This window comes from Myxocyprinus asiaticus, chromosome 15, assembly GCF_019703515.2.
Source record: "Myxocyprinus asiaticus isolate MX2 ecotype Aquarium Trade chromosome 15, UBuf_Myxa_2, whole genome shotgun sequence".
NCBI lineage: Eukaryota > Metazoa > Chordata > Actinopteri > Cypriniformes > Catostomidae > Myxocyprinus > Myxocyprinus asiaticus.
In genome coordinates this window covers 6,308,238-6,324,389 of record NC_059358.1, presented here as the reverse complement: position 1 = coordinate 6,324,389, position 16,152 = coordinate 6,308,238, and the positions used below count along the sequence as shown (strand labels likewise).

Sequence of the window (16,152 nt, the reverse complement as noted above, 5' to 3'; positions counted from 1 at the left end):
TAAATCTTGACATCAGCAAGCGATGATGTCAGGTGATGATGATTGCAAGCTTGATTACACTTCCTAGCGCCATCTAGCATAAGGAAGTATAAAAGAGCTTGAATTCATGACATAGACACATATTTTGGTTTGTTCTCACCCAAAACCGACTGGATCTCTCCAGAAGACAGTAGCTGTGTTTCCATCAACGTTTTTTATACGCATTTTGAGATATCGCATAAAAAACTGCTGGATGGAAATACCAAGAAGCAAATAAAAATCTTAATTTGTGTTCTGCTGAAGAAAGTCATACACATCTGGGATGGCATGTGGGTGAGTAATGATGAGAGAATTTTCATTTTTTTGGTGAACTAATCCTTTAAAAGGCACTGAATTGTAATGACCCAATAATAAAATAATAGGAAAGAAGAAGGTGTGTTTTAAAAGCTTCAATAGCACATTTGTAAAGTTTTAAATAGTTTGTTACAAGTTCATAGTTTGAAATGGACAGCACTATCTTCTGAACGTTTGTATAAAGACTAATCTAGTTGTGAAAAGCAGCAGAGACCATTAGTAGTGGTTACATTTACATAGATGGTTTTTGTCACTACTAGATTTTAAAGGATTTTTTTGTTATGAACAGCTTAAGAAGCTATTTTCATGTATCTATTTGAATATATAGCTCTGACTCACAAGGAATACTTGTAATACTTTTATGAATTATTGTTTTGGACTAATTAATCTCAAAACGCCTATTTTAATCAATCATACAGTAATTGTGCAGATATTTCACATGGAGGCCCTACAGTGTTTAGATATCTACCAGATCCCCATACAGAATCTTTGGGATGTTTTCAGCTTTTATCTTCCAACATTAAATCAGTAAGGTTCCATTTGTTAACATTAGTCACATTAGCATTTATTCATCTTAGTTAATGTTAATTTTTCCAACATATACTGATAACATTTTTTTTTGTTTTAGCAAAAGTTGTATATGTTAACATTAGTTAATGTTCTTTGAACTTACATGAATGAACAGTTGTATTTTTATTAACTAATATTAATAAATGCTGTAAAAATATATATTGTTTGTTCATGATCCCAATGCATTAACTAATGTTAATGAATAGAACTTTATTGTAAAGTGTTACCATAAAATCTTATTTAGGCTGTATAACCATTTTACATTTTATTTATATGATAAATGTTACATTTATTGTAAGTTACATATCAAATATGTAAAACTTTTGTGACTTTCGTCCAGAATTGAATGGATCATGAAAAGTGGTCTTTATATGACAGGTGGTTGGAGGGGAGGGGTTGGAAAAAAAGAGGGCTTGATGACGTCAACTAAAGTAAAGAGGTGGAGCAATTTATTACATTATGATGAAAGATTATGAAAATGATCAACATAAAAGTAGGAACATGTATAAAGTTTATTGGATCCAATTTTACGTTGACTTGAAAGGGACTTTTGGGAAACTTAAAGACCTAACCAACCAACATTATCTCACCTGATAAAGCCAAACAATTATGGAGATAAGAGAACAGAAATTCACAGTTGTTGTCCAACTTTTAAAATGAATAACTTATATGGGGTGCTGGAAAAAATCTTTTATGTTCCCATCCACATGAATGTATCCACTTCTTTTAGCCAACAGAAATGTATCCTAAAATCTGAACATGTGGATTTAAACACATTTAGTTACTTTAACAATGATCACATTACTTTCATTACAAGTTTACAGCCTAGCTGTTATCAGTGTAACATCTGCCTTCATGTACTACTAGTTTAATAGTTCCTCTTAAATACTTACAAACCCAAAGTGTTTAGCCTGATGTCACTGGAGATATACGCATGCAGAATTGTTGATAATAACAAAAATGAGCCTTAGTGCACAATTTTAAAGTAAAATTTAATAGAAAAAAACAATTCATTTCATAGGTTTTGAGGGTGTCTTACAAAGCCAAACAAAAGGCAGTGTTAATGATAATGCTTAATTATTGAGAACACATTTAAAATACTGACATCAATCAATTTATGAAGGATCAAATTTACATTCAGATCAGCTTTATCCTGTTAAACTTTAGCTTAATTAATGGAAGAAAAAAAAAAAAACATGAATGTGATGAAAGTGAATCAGTAAGAACATCTTGATTAACAAAATGCTAAAATTACAGACTGGAAAATCTAGGTATTGAATTTGATGACCATTTGAATCAAGTCAAAGCCTGGGAAGTCCATGGCTATGATCCCATAACAAGGCTTGGGTTTTTTTACAGATTGCATTTTAAGATACTCATACAGCCAAGGGTTGATTTCCTTTGCCACTCTACTTGGAAACAAACTCAATCCCTTAGATGTACCAACGCCTGTGCCGCTTGAATAGCTCAGAACAACTTCATCATGATCATTATTTTTACACTTATTAGCAGCTTCCATCAGATGCAAGGCAACTATTTCCTTTTTGTGATTAATATTAGTTACTTTATAGTCTCCCTTGTTGTCAGTGCCAGACAGAGGGATACCTAGTGTAAAGCGGTCTTTCTGAACCAAAACAACCTTTCCTCTTACTTCACCTATTTTTGGTATTGAATTCTTGATCCAGACATCGTCATTATTAATTATATTCTGAATCAAATTTTGAACTTTCCCTCTAAAATTTCGAACAGGCTTAACTCTGACAAGCACCGTCTCAGTTTTGTATTTAGATAAAAATGCCTTGATTTTGCTGAGAACCTCTGGGAATGTTATATGTTGGTAAGTTATTCCATGTTTAATTTCCAAATTTTCCCCAGACACTCTAAGGTCCAAGTAGCGTATCCCAGCCAGAAGCTGGTCCTCTAAAGACAATGACTGGCATTTTGCTAGTGCTCCTCCATGAAGGGCCAAGGCATCATGAGCACCAGGAATAGTGATGGCAGAGATTAACTTGTTGTTGTCAATAGATTTCATCCAGTCAATTTTGTAAGATTTAGGGAGGTTGAGTGTCATAGACTCATGAAATGTTTGCTTTTCTTCTACCTCATCGTCTGCTTGTACTTGCCCACTATCCTTAAGCAGTCTGTGGAACGAAATCAGAATATCAGGTCAAATATGGACCTGAAACAAAGGTTGGTTTATCATATACAAATGCATACATACAAACCACCAGTGGTGCACAATGACATTTTATGTGCCACCCTGTAGTTCTGCTTGACATGATTTCAACACAAGCCATTCTGTACACATTTGGGGATTTTCATACTCACAGCAGCATCAGGATAAATAGAATTTTCCCAGTAACTATCATCTTCGCCATAGTCTGTGGTTTGCAGAGAATAAAATACAGTAATACATTAGCAAAGGCAAGTTTCTTTGAACAGCAAAGTGAACAGAAGGTTCCACTGCAATAACAGTTTGGCTACTCAAGATTTTGTGTTTATTTATTGGATTGAGGGGACAAAGCAAGGGTTTTTAGTGTTATAAACATCAGTCTGATTATATTGAATTATATGACTGGTGTTGACCACCTAATTAGAACTAAGGGTGCTACTTAAAAACTTTATTGGATTGCCTTTGTTGTAAGATAATGGAGCTGTTCTATTGTGAAATTTCACAAAAAGAAAATGCACCGGCCCAGGTCATATGGTGAAAACAAAATGCTTTTATATTCTTTAGGGGCCAAAAACACCAAGTTGTTTAAAGGCATGTTGTATTTGTTATTTTTGTGCTTGGTCCCTATGTATCTGTTAGTTTTGGTCTTATTATTCCCCATTCCACACTGCTGCTTCTGAGACTTTATCTTCACAATGGTTTTGACATGAAACTTGCCATGCCATGCCATGAACATACAGAAGCTTGTCAAAAGCACTTAAGTAATTCATTTTAAGTTGGCGAATATTGTTATTTATATTCAAAGCATTTCAACTACTTTTCCTAAAATGACCATTACATGTAAAATGTTTTACACACACACACACACACACACACTGTATATATATATATATATATATATATATATATATATATATATATATATATATATATATATATACACACACACAGTATATATTAGGGGTGTAACGGTACACAGAATTCAAGGTTTGATACGAGTGGTACAACAGGAAAAAGCAACAAATCCCGAATGCTAGGTTTCTTTTTATTTATTTTGAACAGACAGTAGTGTAAATTACAGTTTGTTCCACCTAGTGGCATTTAGTCCCCCCCTGAGTTAGTTGGTACAATACAGCCTCCTTTAGTGTATTAAGCACTAAGCAGTAAACAGAATGCACTCTTGCATAGATCATATTTTTTTGTAGGGCTGATAAAAAACAAAAGGTATTTGGTCACAATCAGCTACAAAACTGAAAAGTATCTCTTTTGTTATAAAAGTACAAAATAAATAGAATAATGAAAAATAAAACTTGTGCATTAGCAGAAGAATTGTTACAATTTGTTCCACTTAAACTATATGTTGTTTGTGTATATACCAATTGCCTGGGTAATGACTTTGGCCCTGTCTGCTCTCACATCTAGAGACTGGTTAAAAGCTGCAGGGATAAGTTTTTGCACTCCTGTTGTCTTTTTTTCTGCCTAGCTCCTGTGATTGGCACATCTGGATGATGTCATCTGATATGTGTTAGCATGTTGGACGTATTTCCACTCACGTACCGTACAGCTGCCTTTCAACGGCGACACACCGTCCTCGTCCAATCTACCACTCGCTCTCCACTGCTGCCGTAGTTCACTAGGAACCCAAAACTTTCCCACACTGCTGATTTAAAACAAGCAGGAGGGTCTTCGAGGTCTTAAGTGTCATCTGAACTCGGCGTTCTTGTTTTGGGTTGGTGCATAGATGGTCTCTTCCTCTTCTGCTCTTTTTCCTGTTGTGGCGGTTGGCAAACAGCTTTGTACCGAGATGGTTCGGGATGAATACATGTACCGTTACACTCCTAATATATATATATATATATATATATATATATATATATATATATATATATATATACATTCTACCGGTCAAATTTTTGAAACACTCATTCTTTATTATAATTTTTTTTTTTTTTTTTTTTTTTTTACATTTTAGAATAATAGTAAAGTCATCAAAACTATGGAATAACATAAATGGAACCATGGGAATTATGTTGTGACTAAACAAAATCCAAAATAATTCAAAAGTGTGTTATATTTTAGCATCTTCAAAGTAGTCACCCTTTGCCTAGAATTTGCAGACATGTTCTCTTGACATTTTCTCAACCAACTTCTTGAGGTATCACCCTGGGATGCTTTTTAAACAGTATTGAAGGAGTTCCTATCTATTGTTGAGCACTTATTGGCTGCTTTTCTTTATTATTTGGTCCAAGTCATCAATTTCAAAAACGTTTTTTTTATTTTTTTTTTTTTTATTAAATTTTGGTTTTATAATGAAATAAATTAATATGGTGGCACAATTATATTTTTGTCTACAAAACTCATTTCAAACATTTAAGCATACGCCTTCAGATCAAATAATTTTTAAGATCATGAGAAACATTTCAGGCAAGTGTCTCAAAACTTTTGAACGGTAGTATATATATATATATATATATATATACAGTATATGAGTCATTTTCAAGTCAAGTCATTTTTGTTTGTATAGCACTTTTCACAACAGATGTTGTTTCAAAGCATATGAAAAAAGTGGTAACCTGCAATTGTCTGCTCAAGGATCTTTTTCAACTTGATCTAACCCATAAAAATTTTCATTGGTGTAACATAATTTGTCGGGTAAATTTAGTCAGATTAAATAACATTTTTGAATGGAAAAAAACCAGGTAATTATGATACTACCACATGAAGCACTTTTTTTAAGTTGCCTGACATGCACACACATCCCAAAATTTAAGACCTTTGAAAATTATTCAGATAATTCAAGTATTAAATTATAACTGTCAAAACATTTATTAATAACAAAACTGAAAAAATAGGTACCTCACGCTTCTTGGTGGATAACCAGAAACCACGATATGTTGAGCACAGCAAAGTTCCTTGCTTTGACACTAATATCGTTCTGAATATATATATAGTTGTCAGAATTTCATGCAAAAATTGGGTTGGCACACCATTGGCTATTTTATTGAGGTACATTTGCATACATATGCATGTTTCATACTGCATCCATGACTCTGCATAATCAAGCTCACAGGTTGTGCAATCATTATGATATTGTGCATTATTGTTTTATAATAATAATAATAATAATAATAATAATAATAATAATGATAATAATAATAATAATAATAATAATAATAATAATAATAATAATACTTATTATTATTATTATTATTAATATTATTGCTTGACAGTTTTCATGTTTGGACAGTTAAACAGGTAAAAAAATCAATTTGAGTCACTTTGATGGGATGTTCAGAATCTGGTGCCTGATGCGATTACCCAACTGACAAACAATTTAAACAGTTGTCCAGGCTCACTTGGTTCACAAACATCACAACCCCCGCCCCCCCCCCCACCAAATAAATGTTATGCAGTTCAAATACTGAACCCATGTTGAAACAGAATTAGTGTAGTACTATATACTGTCCATATATTTGCCAGAAATTAAGATAAAATAATACAAATTAATTAAGCATTCAAATAAAAGATTCATGCAAATGTATAAAACAATAAATACATAAATCAGAACAGCTTGCTTCTTTTAAAAATAGAACAATATGAGATGCTAGACTACAGATTGTTTTGAAGATTTTTGTTCTGCTTTTGTTTCATCTGTCATGTATGAATTTTATTTTGAAATGTCATATATTTTGATGTGTTATTTGTTGAGCCGTGACCTCAGTTTGAAGGCAAACCCGGTGTCATGCACAACTGAGTTCGCTCGGTCAATCGAGTCCACATCTGACGTCACAGTGATTCAATTGGTCCAAAGAACTTTAAATGGGTACCCTATTCAATACCTGGTTAGAAATACTGCAAAATAGTTTTATGTTGATATAACTTTGTAAATATGACATTTCATGACTTTCAAATCACATTACACATTATAGTATATAAACAAAGAGTGTTAAATAATATAATAATATTAAATAATATTTCTCATTCTTTGTGTTTATCAGGTAGCTTAAATTTAGCAAGCTAACAATAGTCGATTAGCTGGCTAATTTTGCATATACAATACATAAGTCACTTACCCTACATGTAATTACAGCAATCCTCAGAACAATTATGTCAGTGTTAGATGTGGAAATAATCTATTTTCTTTTAAAATATGAAAAATACATGTCTTGTAAAAGTCTTGAAATGATTTTCAGTTAAAGGGTTAGTTCACCCAAAAATGAAAATTCAGTCATTGTTTACTCATCCAGTCAAAATCAAGTAGTTTTTAACAGGCTCATGAGATGTTGGCTTCTATATACTGTTATGAGAATGATTTTGGACCGATGGCAGATCATAGTGGATGGGGATTACTCGGCGTGATGCCACAAATAGAAACCAAGCAATCGACAGAGTGTACCAATGTGCTCGTCATGACTGGTTAGGACAAAAACTCAGATTAACATAGAAAAGATACCTTTTAGTGTCAGGAGCTGTTGTGCTCTATTGTTTGGATTTTATTTTGTGATTTCACTAACTTGGCATGACCTGTAGGTCTACTGTATGGCGGCAACATAATGTATTGTAAGTAAAAACTAAAATGTGTCATTCCAGAGCCTATATCTGACTCATTGCATCAAGTACACCTCTCAACTGAATTCACACATGCTTTGAATATGACTGTTATCATATGTGATGGGAGGAATGAGGCAAACACAAAACGGTTGTGCAAATTTACCCCAGTTCCAATAAAGCCTTTTTTTGGATAACGTTCAAACAAGATACGTGCAGAGAGAGACAGAGAGAGATGGGGGGGGGGTGTTTGGTAGAGGAGGAATGTTCTGGGTAGATGTAATGTGGTCTCAATGTCCATCCAGGATAAATGGTGTGGCCAGTTCAGTGGGGTGAAGGGATCTGTGCAGTAGGAGGAAGTGAATCACAGTGAGCACCAGCCAGGTGAGGATCAGTCTGTTTCTGTACAGGGGAAACAAGAGATCATTAGATAGATCATTAGTTTCTATGTGGAGACGGTCCCCATCTGAGTAGAACACCGACAGCATTTAATGGGTAAGCAGGACTAAAGGCTGCTTTTTTCTCTTCGCAGTGTGCGTCAAGACTGAAGTATATATATATATATATATATATATATATATATATATATATATATATATATATATATATATATACAGTACTGTGCAAAAGTCTTTCACAAAAGCATTTGTCTTAAGATAGTTATTTATATCTGCAGCTTTAGTGTGTCAATAGGAAAAATAAATGTTAGACTCCCAAACATTACTTTTGCAAATAGAAATGTTTTGAATAGAAGAACAGGGAGCCCTGCAACAGATGTCATGGCCCCCACAAAGCCCCCATTGATCATCGTGTCAGTCTGAGATTACATGAAGAGACAGAAGCAATTGAGACAGCCTAAATAGATAGAAGAACTGTGGCGAATTCTCCAAGAAGCTTGGAACATCCTATCTGCCAACAACCAAGAAAAACTGTATCCAAGGGTAACTTGGAGAATTGGTGTTTTAAATGCAAAGGTGGAAATTGGGATATTGTGTATATATATGGTCAGTAGTTATAGGGCATAATTTGTCAACTTATGCATATTCTTCTGAGACAGCAAGAAGAACATATGAATCTCTGTTATGATTGGATCAGTCAGTGTGTGCCCAATTTAAACATTATACATAATAAATCTGTTCTCCCCTCTTCAGAAAAAACGTGTTTTTTTCAACAAGTTGGCTTTAGCGCCTGCAACAAGGTTTTTTTTATTTATTTTTTTTATCCCAAATGCAATCCTTGGACAATCTTTTGATTTAATCATCTTGAACAAAAGTATTTTGTCAAAAAAAATAAATAAATGTGATAATGTTAAAGATTCTCACTAGCTACATAAATTTGCAACATTTTAAAAGTTATTAAATGTTAGATCAACCCATAATCAAGCTAGACATTGCATGCATGCCATGATCTCATGGATCAGGAAAATTTTGCAGTGCATAGTGACAAACAGGTGTTTCGGAAGGTGCTGTGGTAGTTTTATTTATTTGTTTATCTATTTATTTGCTATTTAGCGTTTCAGGAGAAAATAAAATCAAAAGTGCCTTTTACCACAGGCAGGCCTCATTAAGGTAAAGTGGCACCCCATGGCTTGAACGTTTCACCATCCGACCATCCGTAAAAATTCACATTGAAAACATGCACTAGTGCAATTCCATTGTACTGTAGTACAGAATTACCATATGGCTACATAGCAATTTTTCCTTTGTGGTGCAGCTTGCAGTAGTAAGAGTAGAATGGGTAGTATGCCATTTGCCTCAGAGACAAATGCATGGATTAAAAACAGCATATAATAGGTTACTTTAAACACTGCCCATTCATATCCAACAATGCATTATATTGTAGTTTTTTCTAAAAGGCAAGAAAGTGAAAGAAAATAAAATTTTGCCATATACTGGGGTTTAATTTTCTTCTTTAAATGAGCTGAATTGAAGTGTGCCCGGTTAGTATTCTCTGCATGATTCCCTTTCAGATTGGTGCTGGTTGCCAGGGGCAATGCTGACTTGTGCTTGTCTGATTTGCCACACATAAAAGATTACAAATATTGTGGAATGGGAGTATAAAGATTAGGTATATTGTTAAGATATGCACTTCTCCCATCTGCAGGTATTTGGTTAAAGGCCTCTCAGGTTCCTAGTAATTTGCAAGCCATCTGCAACTGTGGAAATCAATGTAAATCAAGTGACTGAATCACCATGGGCATGGCCAAAATTCATCAACACCTTAATTGTTACAATTATAGAACAAGACACATAAAGAATACATACACATTCACTTTTATATTCATTTTATTTTTAAGAAATAAACCTGCAGTGCTAAACAGCTCCTTTAGTAAGCCTGATAAATATAGGAGGAGACCAGGGTCAACTGTAACCAGGGGCAGACTGGCCATAGGGAGAACCAGGACTTTTCCCGGTGGGCCGGCCACGAAATGGGGCTGAACGAGGACGAATGGCATAACAACGATATAAATATATATTTTTTTACATTTTATGGTTAATCTCAGGAACCAGAGCTACACCACCATTTTTTTAGTTGTCTTTTTAAAACAGCATTTTAAAGGGTTAAAGGCAGGGCTGGCAAATGAGATAAAAGACTGAAAAACAGCTGATAACAGAAGTTAATTGTTGGCCAATATATGAAACCATCATAAAGTTAAAAGGCAAGGCAAGACAAGTTTATTTATATAGCACATTTCATACACAATGGCAATTCAAAGTGCTTTACATATACATTTGAAAGAAAATTCAAGATACATAAAAAAATAAATAAAATAAAAATAAAAACATGAAATAAGAATAAAATGTAATACATACATTGAGAAAAAGTTATATAAAAATAAAATAAAAAGAATAAAATAGTATAAAAATCAGGAGAACAGATATTAAGAGCATGACTTCAGGGAACTGAAAAAGCAGAGAACGTGAAATGATCCAAATCATTATTGAATTTATTTTCGTTTAATTCTATTCTCAAAGGCAGATCTCATTATACCCATGATCAACCAATGCCTACACTGTGTATATAAAACAAAAAAATAAAAGAACAATGAATATCTAATCTGAACTAAAAGAATCTGCTATCTATCTTTTCCTAAACTCGGGGCACCCCTATCTGAGTGGAGACACCAAGAGAGACAAGGTTTTCCCATTCAAAGTCCACAGACTATTATTTGCGCCATCCTTCTGCTGATGTCTCCGATGTCACAAGGACATCTTCACATTCTAATCAAGATACCACTACATCAGGGTGTGATATCTAGCCACTGCTAGATTCTTAATAAAGACTCCAAGTGAGGACTAGATCATAAGCGTGGACTGTCAGAACCACTCCCGCCCACTCTCGGTACAGAGTGCGGGAAGTCTAAGGCCTCTTTTATTCAGGTACTAACAGCAGTGCCTCACTCAATCTCTCTACCAGACAGTCCCTAAAAAAATAATAAAATCTACCTATCTTATTTTTGTTGGTTGATCAAGTTTACACCGATAAAATTGCCCGCATTCTTCCACCATAAGCTGTAGGGGGCGACAGCTGGGTCCTCAATATGGATATTGAAGTATAAAAACTCAGAGTCAGGTTTAGCAGTAATCAAATGAGAGAGAGTTTACTGATTGTTCTCTGTAGGTTCAATAGGCATCAAAAGTCAATGAGATACAAAATAATTAAAATGAAAGAAAGACAAAAGCAAAATGATTCAGTGAAATCAGTAAGTGCAGAACAATGCTCAGTCAGAAAATGCACAGCTAAACAGAAGTGTTTTCAGTCTGGATTTAAATGTGGCTACTGTTGGGGCACATCTAACCTCTCCTGGAAGCTGGTTCCAGCTGCAGGTGGAATATTAGCTAAACGCTGTCTCACCTTGTTTTCAGTGAACCCTCTGTATGTCTAACTGACTTGATCCTAATGATCTGAGAAGTCTGTTAGGCTTATATTCAACAAGCATATCTGAAATGTATTTAGGTCCTAGGCTATGGAGCGATTTATAATCGAGTAATAGTACTTTAAAATCAATTCTAAATGTAACTGGAAGCCAGTGTAAAGACATGAGGACTGGAATAATATGCTCAGATTTTTTGGTTCGGGTGAGAATCCTGGCAGCAGCATTCTGAATGAGCTGCAGGTGTCTAATGGTCTTTTTGGGAAGGCTGGTTAGCAGTCCATTTGCAGTAGTCTACCATACTGGTGATGAATGTATGAACAAGTTTCTCTAAGTCTTGACTGGTTACAAAACATATAATTCTGTCTATATTTTTTAGATGATAGTAGGCTGATTTAGTTATTGCTTTGATGTGACTACTGAAACTAAGGTCTGACTCCAAAATGACACCAAGATTTCTTAATTTATTTTTTTGTCTTTAGGCCCTTGGAGTCAAGGTATGTATTCACCTTTGGAATTTCGCCTTCGTTGCCAAATACAATGACCTCTGTCTTGTCATTGATTAACTGAAGGAAGTTTTGGCACATCCAACTGTTAATTTCATCAGTGCATTGGCACAGAGAGTCTATGGGACTGTAGTCATTTGGTGATAGGGCTAGATAGATCTGGGTATCATCTGCATAGCTATGGTATGCAATTTTTTTTTTTTTTTTCATAATTTGGCCTAGTGGGGGCATATACAGGTTGAACAGGAGCAGTGCAATAACTGAGCCTTGTGGGACTCCGCACGTCATGAATGTCCACTCAGATTCATAGTTGCCTGTGTTCACATAGTAACCCCTCCTTCTAGATATGACCTGAACCAGCTGAGGACTGTCCCAGAGAGCCCTACCCAGTTTTCTAATCTGTCTAGGAGAATGATGTGGTCAACAGTGTCAAAAGCAGCACTGAGATCTAATAATACCAGCACTGATATTTTGCCTGAATCAGTATTTAGCCGAATATCATTTAGGAACTTTATAAGCACCATTTCTGTGCTATGATGCAGTCGGAAACCAGACAGTAAATTGTCCAAGTAGCCATCTGAGATTAAGTATGAAAGAGTATTTCAGTTTAACAATTCAATCTGATATTTGTGACATGCATAAATTGCACTGCCATTAGCGTATCCTTTGTGTGCCCATTGTTTGGAACACCAGCACTGCTCACAGGGGCGAGAGTAGCTCTAATGGCACACAACACAGAATGGCAAATATTGGAAATAAATTAATACAAAGAGCAATGCTTTATCTGCTAAATACAAAGCTTAATCAGTATTTATTTGCATCCTCAATAACTACAATTTACAGTTTATAGAATCTCCTTCATTAATATTGTCATTGCAGATAGTTTTAACACATGAATGATGTGTCAGTCACTGTCAATCATGATGAAATTTGATAAACTACACACTTCAGCACTGACACATGTCAATCATGCTAACTGATATACAGTGATCTAAACAAAGCTAGTTATGTTTTATTTGCATAAAAACTGATGACACAATCAAAAATGTTATAAAATTTACTTTCACACCCAAAAAACAGACTTTTGGGTATAATGTGTATTCTTGTGAAGTAACTGCTGATCTTCAGCATGTACAAAAGGGGTCTTATTGTGGGTGTACCTGTTCACTTTAACTTGTTCCTGATTGAAGTAAATAGTAATGTTACAACTGACCCCTGTTACAACTGCCCCCGGACATGTTTCATTTGGACCGCAAGACATCATGCCAACGGAGAGCCCTGTCTTACCATTTCTATGCTGGAAGCAAGCTGCACTCCTATAATAATCAGTGGAGCTGTACATCGCAGGCACTCGGCGGGCGTAGATGGCAACAGACTTTCAGGGCTCTATATGCAAATATTTTTTCTAGCACTGAAGCCGATTAATTTATCCACTTTCTCGCTTGTTATGCTACATTTGCCACTCTCTCCTGCATTAATGTAAGTAGAGAGTCTCCCACACCGTTATTTTAATGACTGTAGAATGTAGTAGAGACACCCAGCAAGTATGAAAAAGATACTGGATACTGGTATCATTCACCAAAAAAAAACTGCGGAGAAAGAGAATGAAGAAAAGTGAAGCTATCTTCACATGCCAGTCCTAGTCTGATTCCAAAGGTTCAGCTGAGCCAGGAAAACAAGGTTTGTGATAGGACAAGTTAACATGGTGCCAGAGTGCCTTTAGACTATTATAATCAGGAGGTTTCCTTCAAAATTTAGCTTCATCATGAAGCATGTTACCAGCATTTCAATAAACAAAAAAAGTAAAATGTTGTGAAATTTAATTCAGAGATGGAATCATCTCATGCATGGATAGCATGGAAAGACAACCAACTCTTTAAAATAACTAGTATAGTTAGTGTAGTGTTGTCAGCAGTGTTTATAATGAGAACAAATGCTTCCATTATTTGACAGTCAGCTCATTTATACTTTACTATAGCAAGCAGTATTTTTTAAGTTGCGTAGCCATTGGTAGATACCCACATTAAGAAAAATACAAAAAAAGTTGTTCAGACTTTTACAATTTCTCATTTTTCTCTCAGGGATTACCTGAGAGATTTACATTAGCCACAAGGCCTCCTATGCCCCATACTGTACATTATCTAAATGTAAAAATATTGTGTGTGAATAATATAAGCACGCAAACACAGATCCCATTTCCACCTGGAATTAAGATGTGTTTTGGGTAATCCGCTCACAAGTGGTCAGTGCTAAAAACAGGTCTGAATGGGGTCTAAAATATTTTGTGATCAGACAATGCTTTGTGACTTGAATGAACCCTTGAGAAGGGTGAGCATCGCTCGTGCAACCTCCTGCAAAGATAAACAACGCCTTGCAATGATTTTGAGCCTTTAATATAAGGTGAACAGATATTGTGAGATACCATTGCAAATAAGGGTTGAGTATGTAAAATATGATGAATACACCAAAATATGAATTAATAATGTTTATCATATTTTGAAAAGTATTAATAGTTCACAGTTTAACACATGATACAAATTCTTACACTGATAATGTGGCCAAACTGACATTTAAATAAACAGAAAACACACAATATTTTCAAGTGTGGAACACAGAAAAAAAATCCCTGTTGTAATATAATAATTTCTGAGCAGCAATAATGCATTCTGTATGGTTGTTTGTTAATTCAGTGGTGTTGTTTATTTACCTACCACTAGATATCAGTAGGCACACAGCAACAAAAATGATCATTCCCCTTTAAGAAAGGGAAAAAAGTGATTGTACACATCAGAAGCAACCAAAGTGTACGTTATTTTTGCAATCTGATTGACTAACAGAAAACGAGAAGGAACAGCTGGAAAAATCCTAAAGAGAAGAGATACAGTAGTGACAACACTACAAAAGGATTAACAACCATTTGACTTATAAATACTAATGTAACAAAAGCCTCAAACATAATGCATAGACATACTTGAACTTAATAGAGAGATTATAAACAGACCACAAACACTTAAAGTACTTAAATGAATAGTTCACCCAAAAATGTAAAATTCCCTCATCATATGTATGACTTTCTTTCTTCTGCAGAACACAAACGAAGATTTGAAGAAGAATATTTCTTTAGCTCTGTAGATACAATGCAAGTAAATAATGACCAAAATTTTGAAGCTCCAAAAAGCCCTTAAAATATTGAAGTAATCCATTAAACTCCAGTGGCTTAATCCATGTCTTCTGAAGTGATCCAATTGGTTTTGGGTGAGAACAGACCAAAATGTAACTCGGTTTTCATTATAAACCTTGACATCTGCAGTCTCCTTGGCGATCATGATTTCAAGCTCAATTACACTTACTATAGCGCCATCTAGCGCTCTGCGCATGCGTCAAGCTCTAGGAAGTGTAATTGAACTTGAAATCATGATCATGCCGAGAGTTTGCAATTGAGCTGTTCAGGTTGTAGTCCACAAACCTGGAACAGAATTCGACATGAGTTCCCTCAGGATTTTCCTATGGGGTTTTATAATGGGAGTTTTAGATTTATGAGATTTATAAAATAATGTCTGTGGTAATTATTACTTGATGATACGTGGACGTTTTTTTCTACAACATATATTACACACATACCTCAAACGTACATTTTGAAGCTGTATTGAATTGAATTGTATTAAACGGTGGCTTCCAAATTCATGTTTGAGGTATGAAAGTGTGTAACATATGTTGTAGAACAATACGCCCACATATCGTCAAGTAATGTTTATCACAGATCTTATTTTACTCATAAGTTGAAAAAGTCCCATAAGAAAATCCCGATGGAACCCATGGTTATCTAGCTGAACAGCTCTATGGCAAGATGTCGAAATGCACATTAGCTTCTTACCAGTAAAAATAATAATTTTTGATACCAGTAATTACATTGTTAGTGCTATGATCCTTCCTAATATCAACAATTGAATTGTGATTAGTAATTCATAAGAATTAACATGTTACATTCACTAGTGCAAACCTAATTGCTGTGACAATTGAATTTTACAGTTGCGGATCCTGGCATAGGCAATATAGGCAGCCGCCTAGGGCAGCAACGCTCTCTGGGGCGGCATGATAGGGTACCTGATCGGCCCCGAACTGTGCTGCCCTGCCCCTACCTCGCGATG

The 16,152-nt window shown here is 34.9% G+C and overlaps 1 protein-coding gene across 2 annotated transcripts; it reads right to left on the bottom strand.

Annotated features, from left to right (window-relative positions):
* Positions 1-1,336: 1,336 nt before the first annotated feature.
* On the bottom strand, positions 1,337-5,992 carry LOC127453201 (1-phosphatidylinositol phosphodiesterase-like). Of its 2 annotated transcripts, none has more exons than XM_051719440.1 (3): positions 5,933-5,992; positions 3,232-3,284; positions 1,337-3,044 (listed from the first exon to the last, which is right to left on the bottom strand). In XM_051719440.1, exons 2-3 carry the CDS (start codon positions 3,279-3,281, stop codon positions 2,171-2,173), a joined length of 924 nt encoding a protein of 307 aa, XP_051575400.1. In that variant the 5' UTR covers positions 3,282-3,284; positions 5,933-5,992; the 3' UTR covers positions 1,337-2,170. The 2 variants fall into 2 exon arrangements, with proteins under 2 accessions (XP_051575400.1, XP_051575401.1); XM_051719441.1 differs by lacking the exon at positions 5,933-5,992 and adding an exon at positions 4,634-4,793.
* Between the last annotated feature and the right edge of the window lie 10,160 nt (positions 5,993-16,152).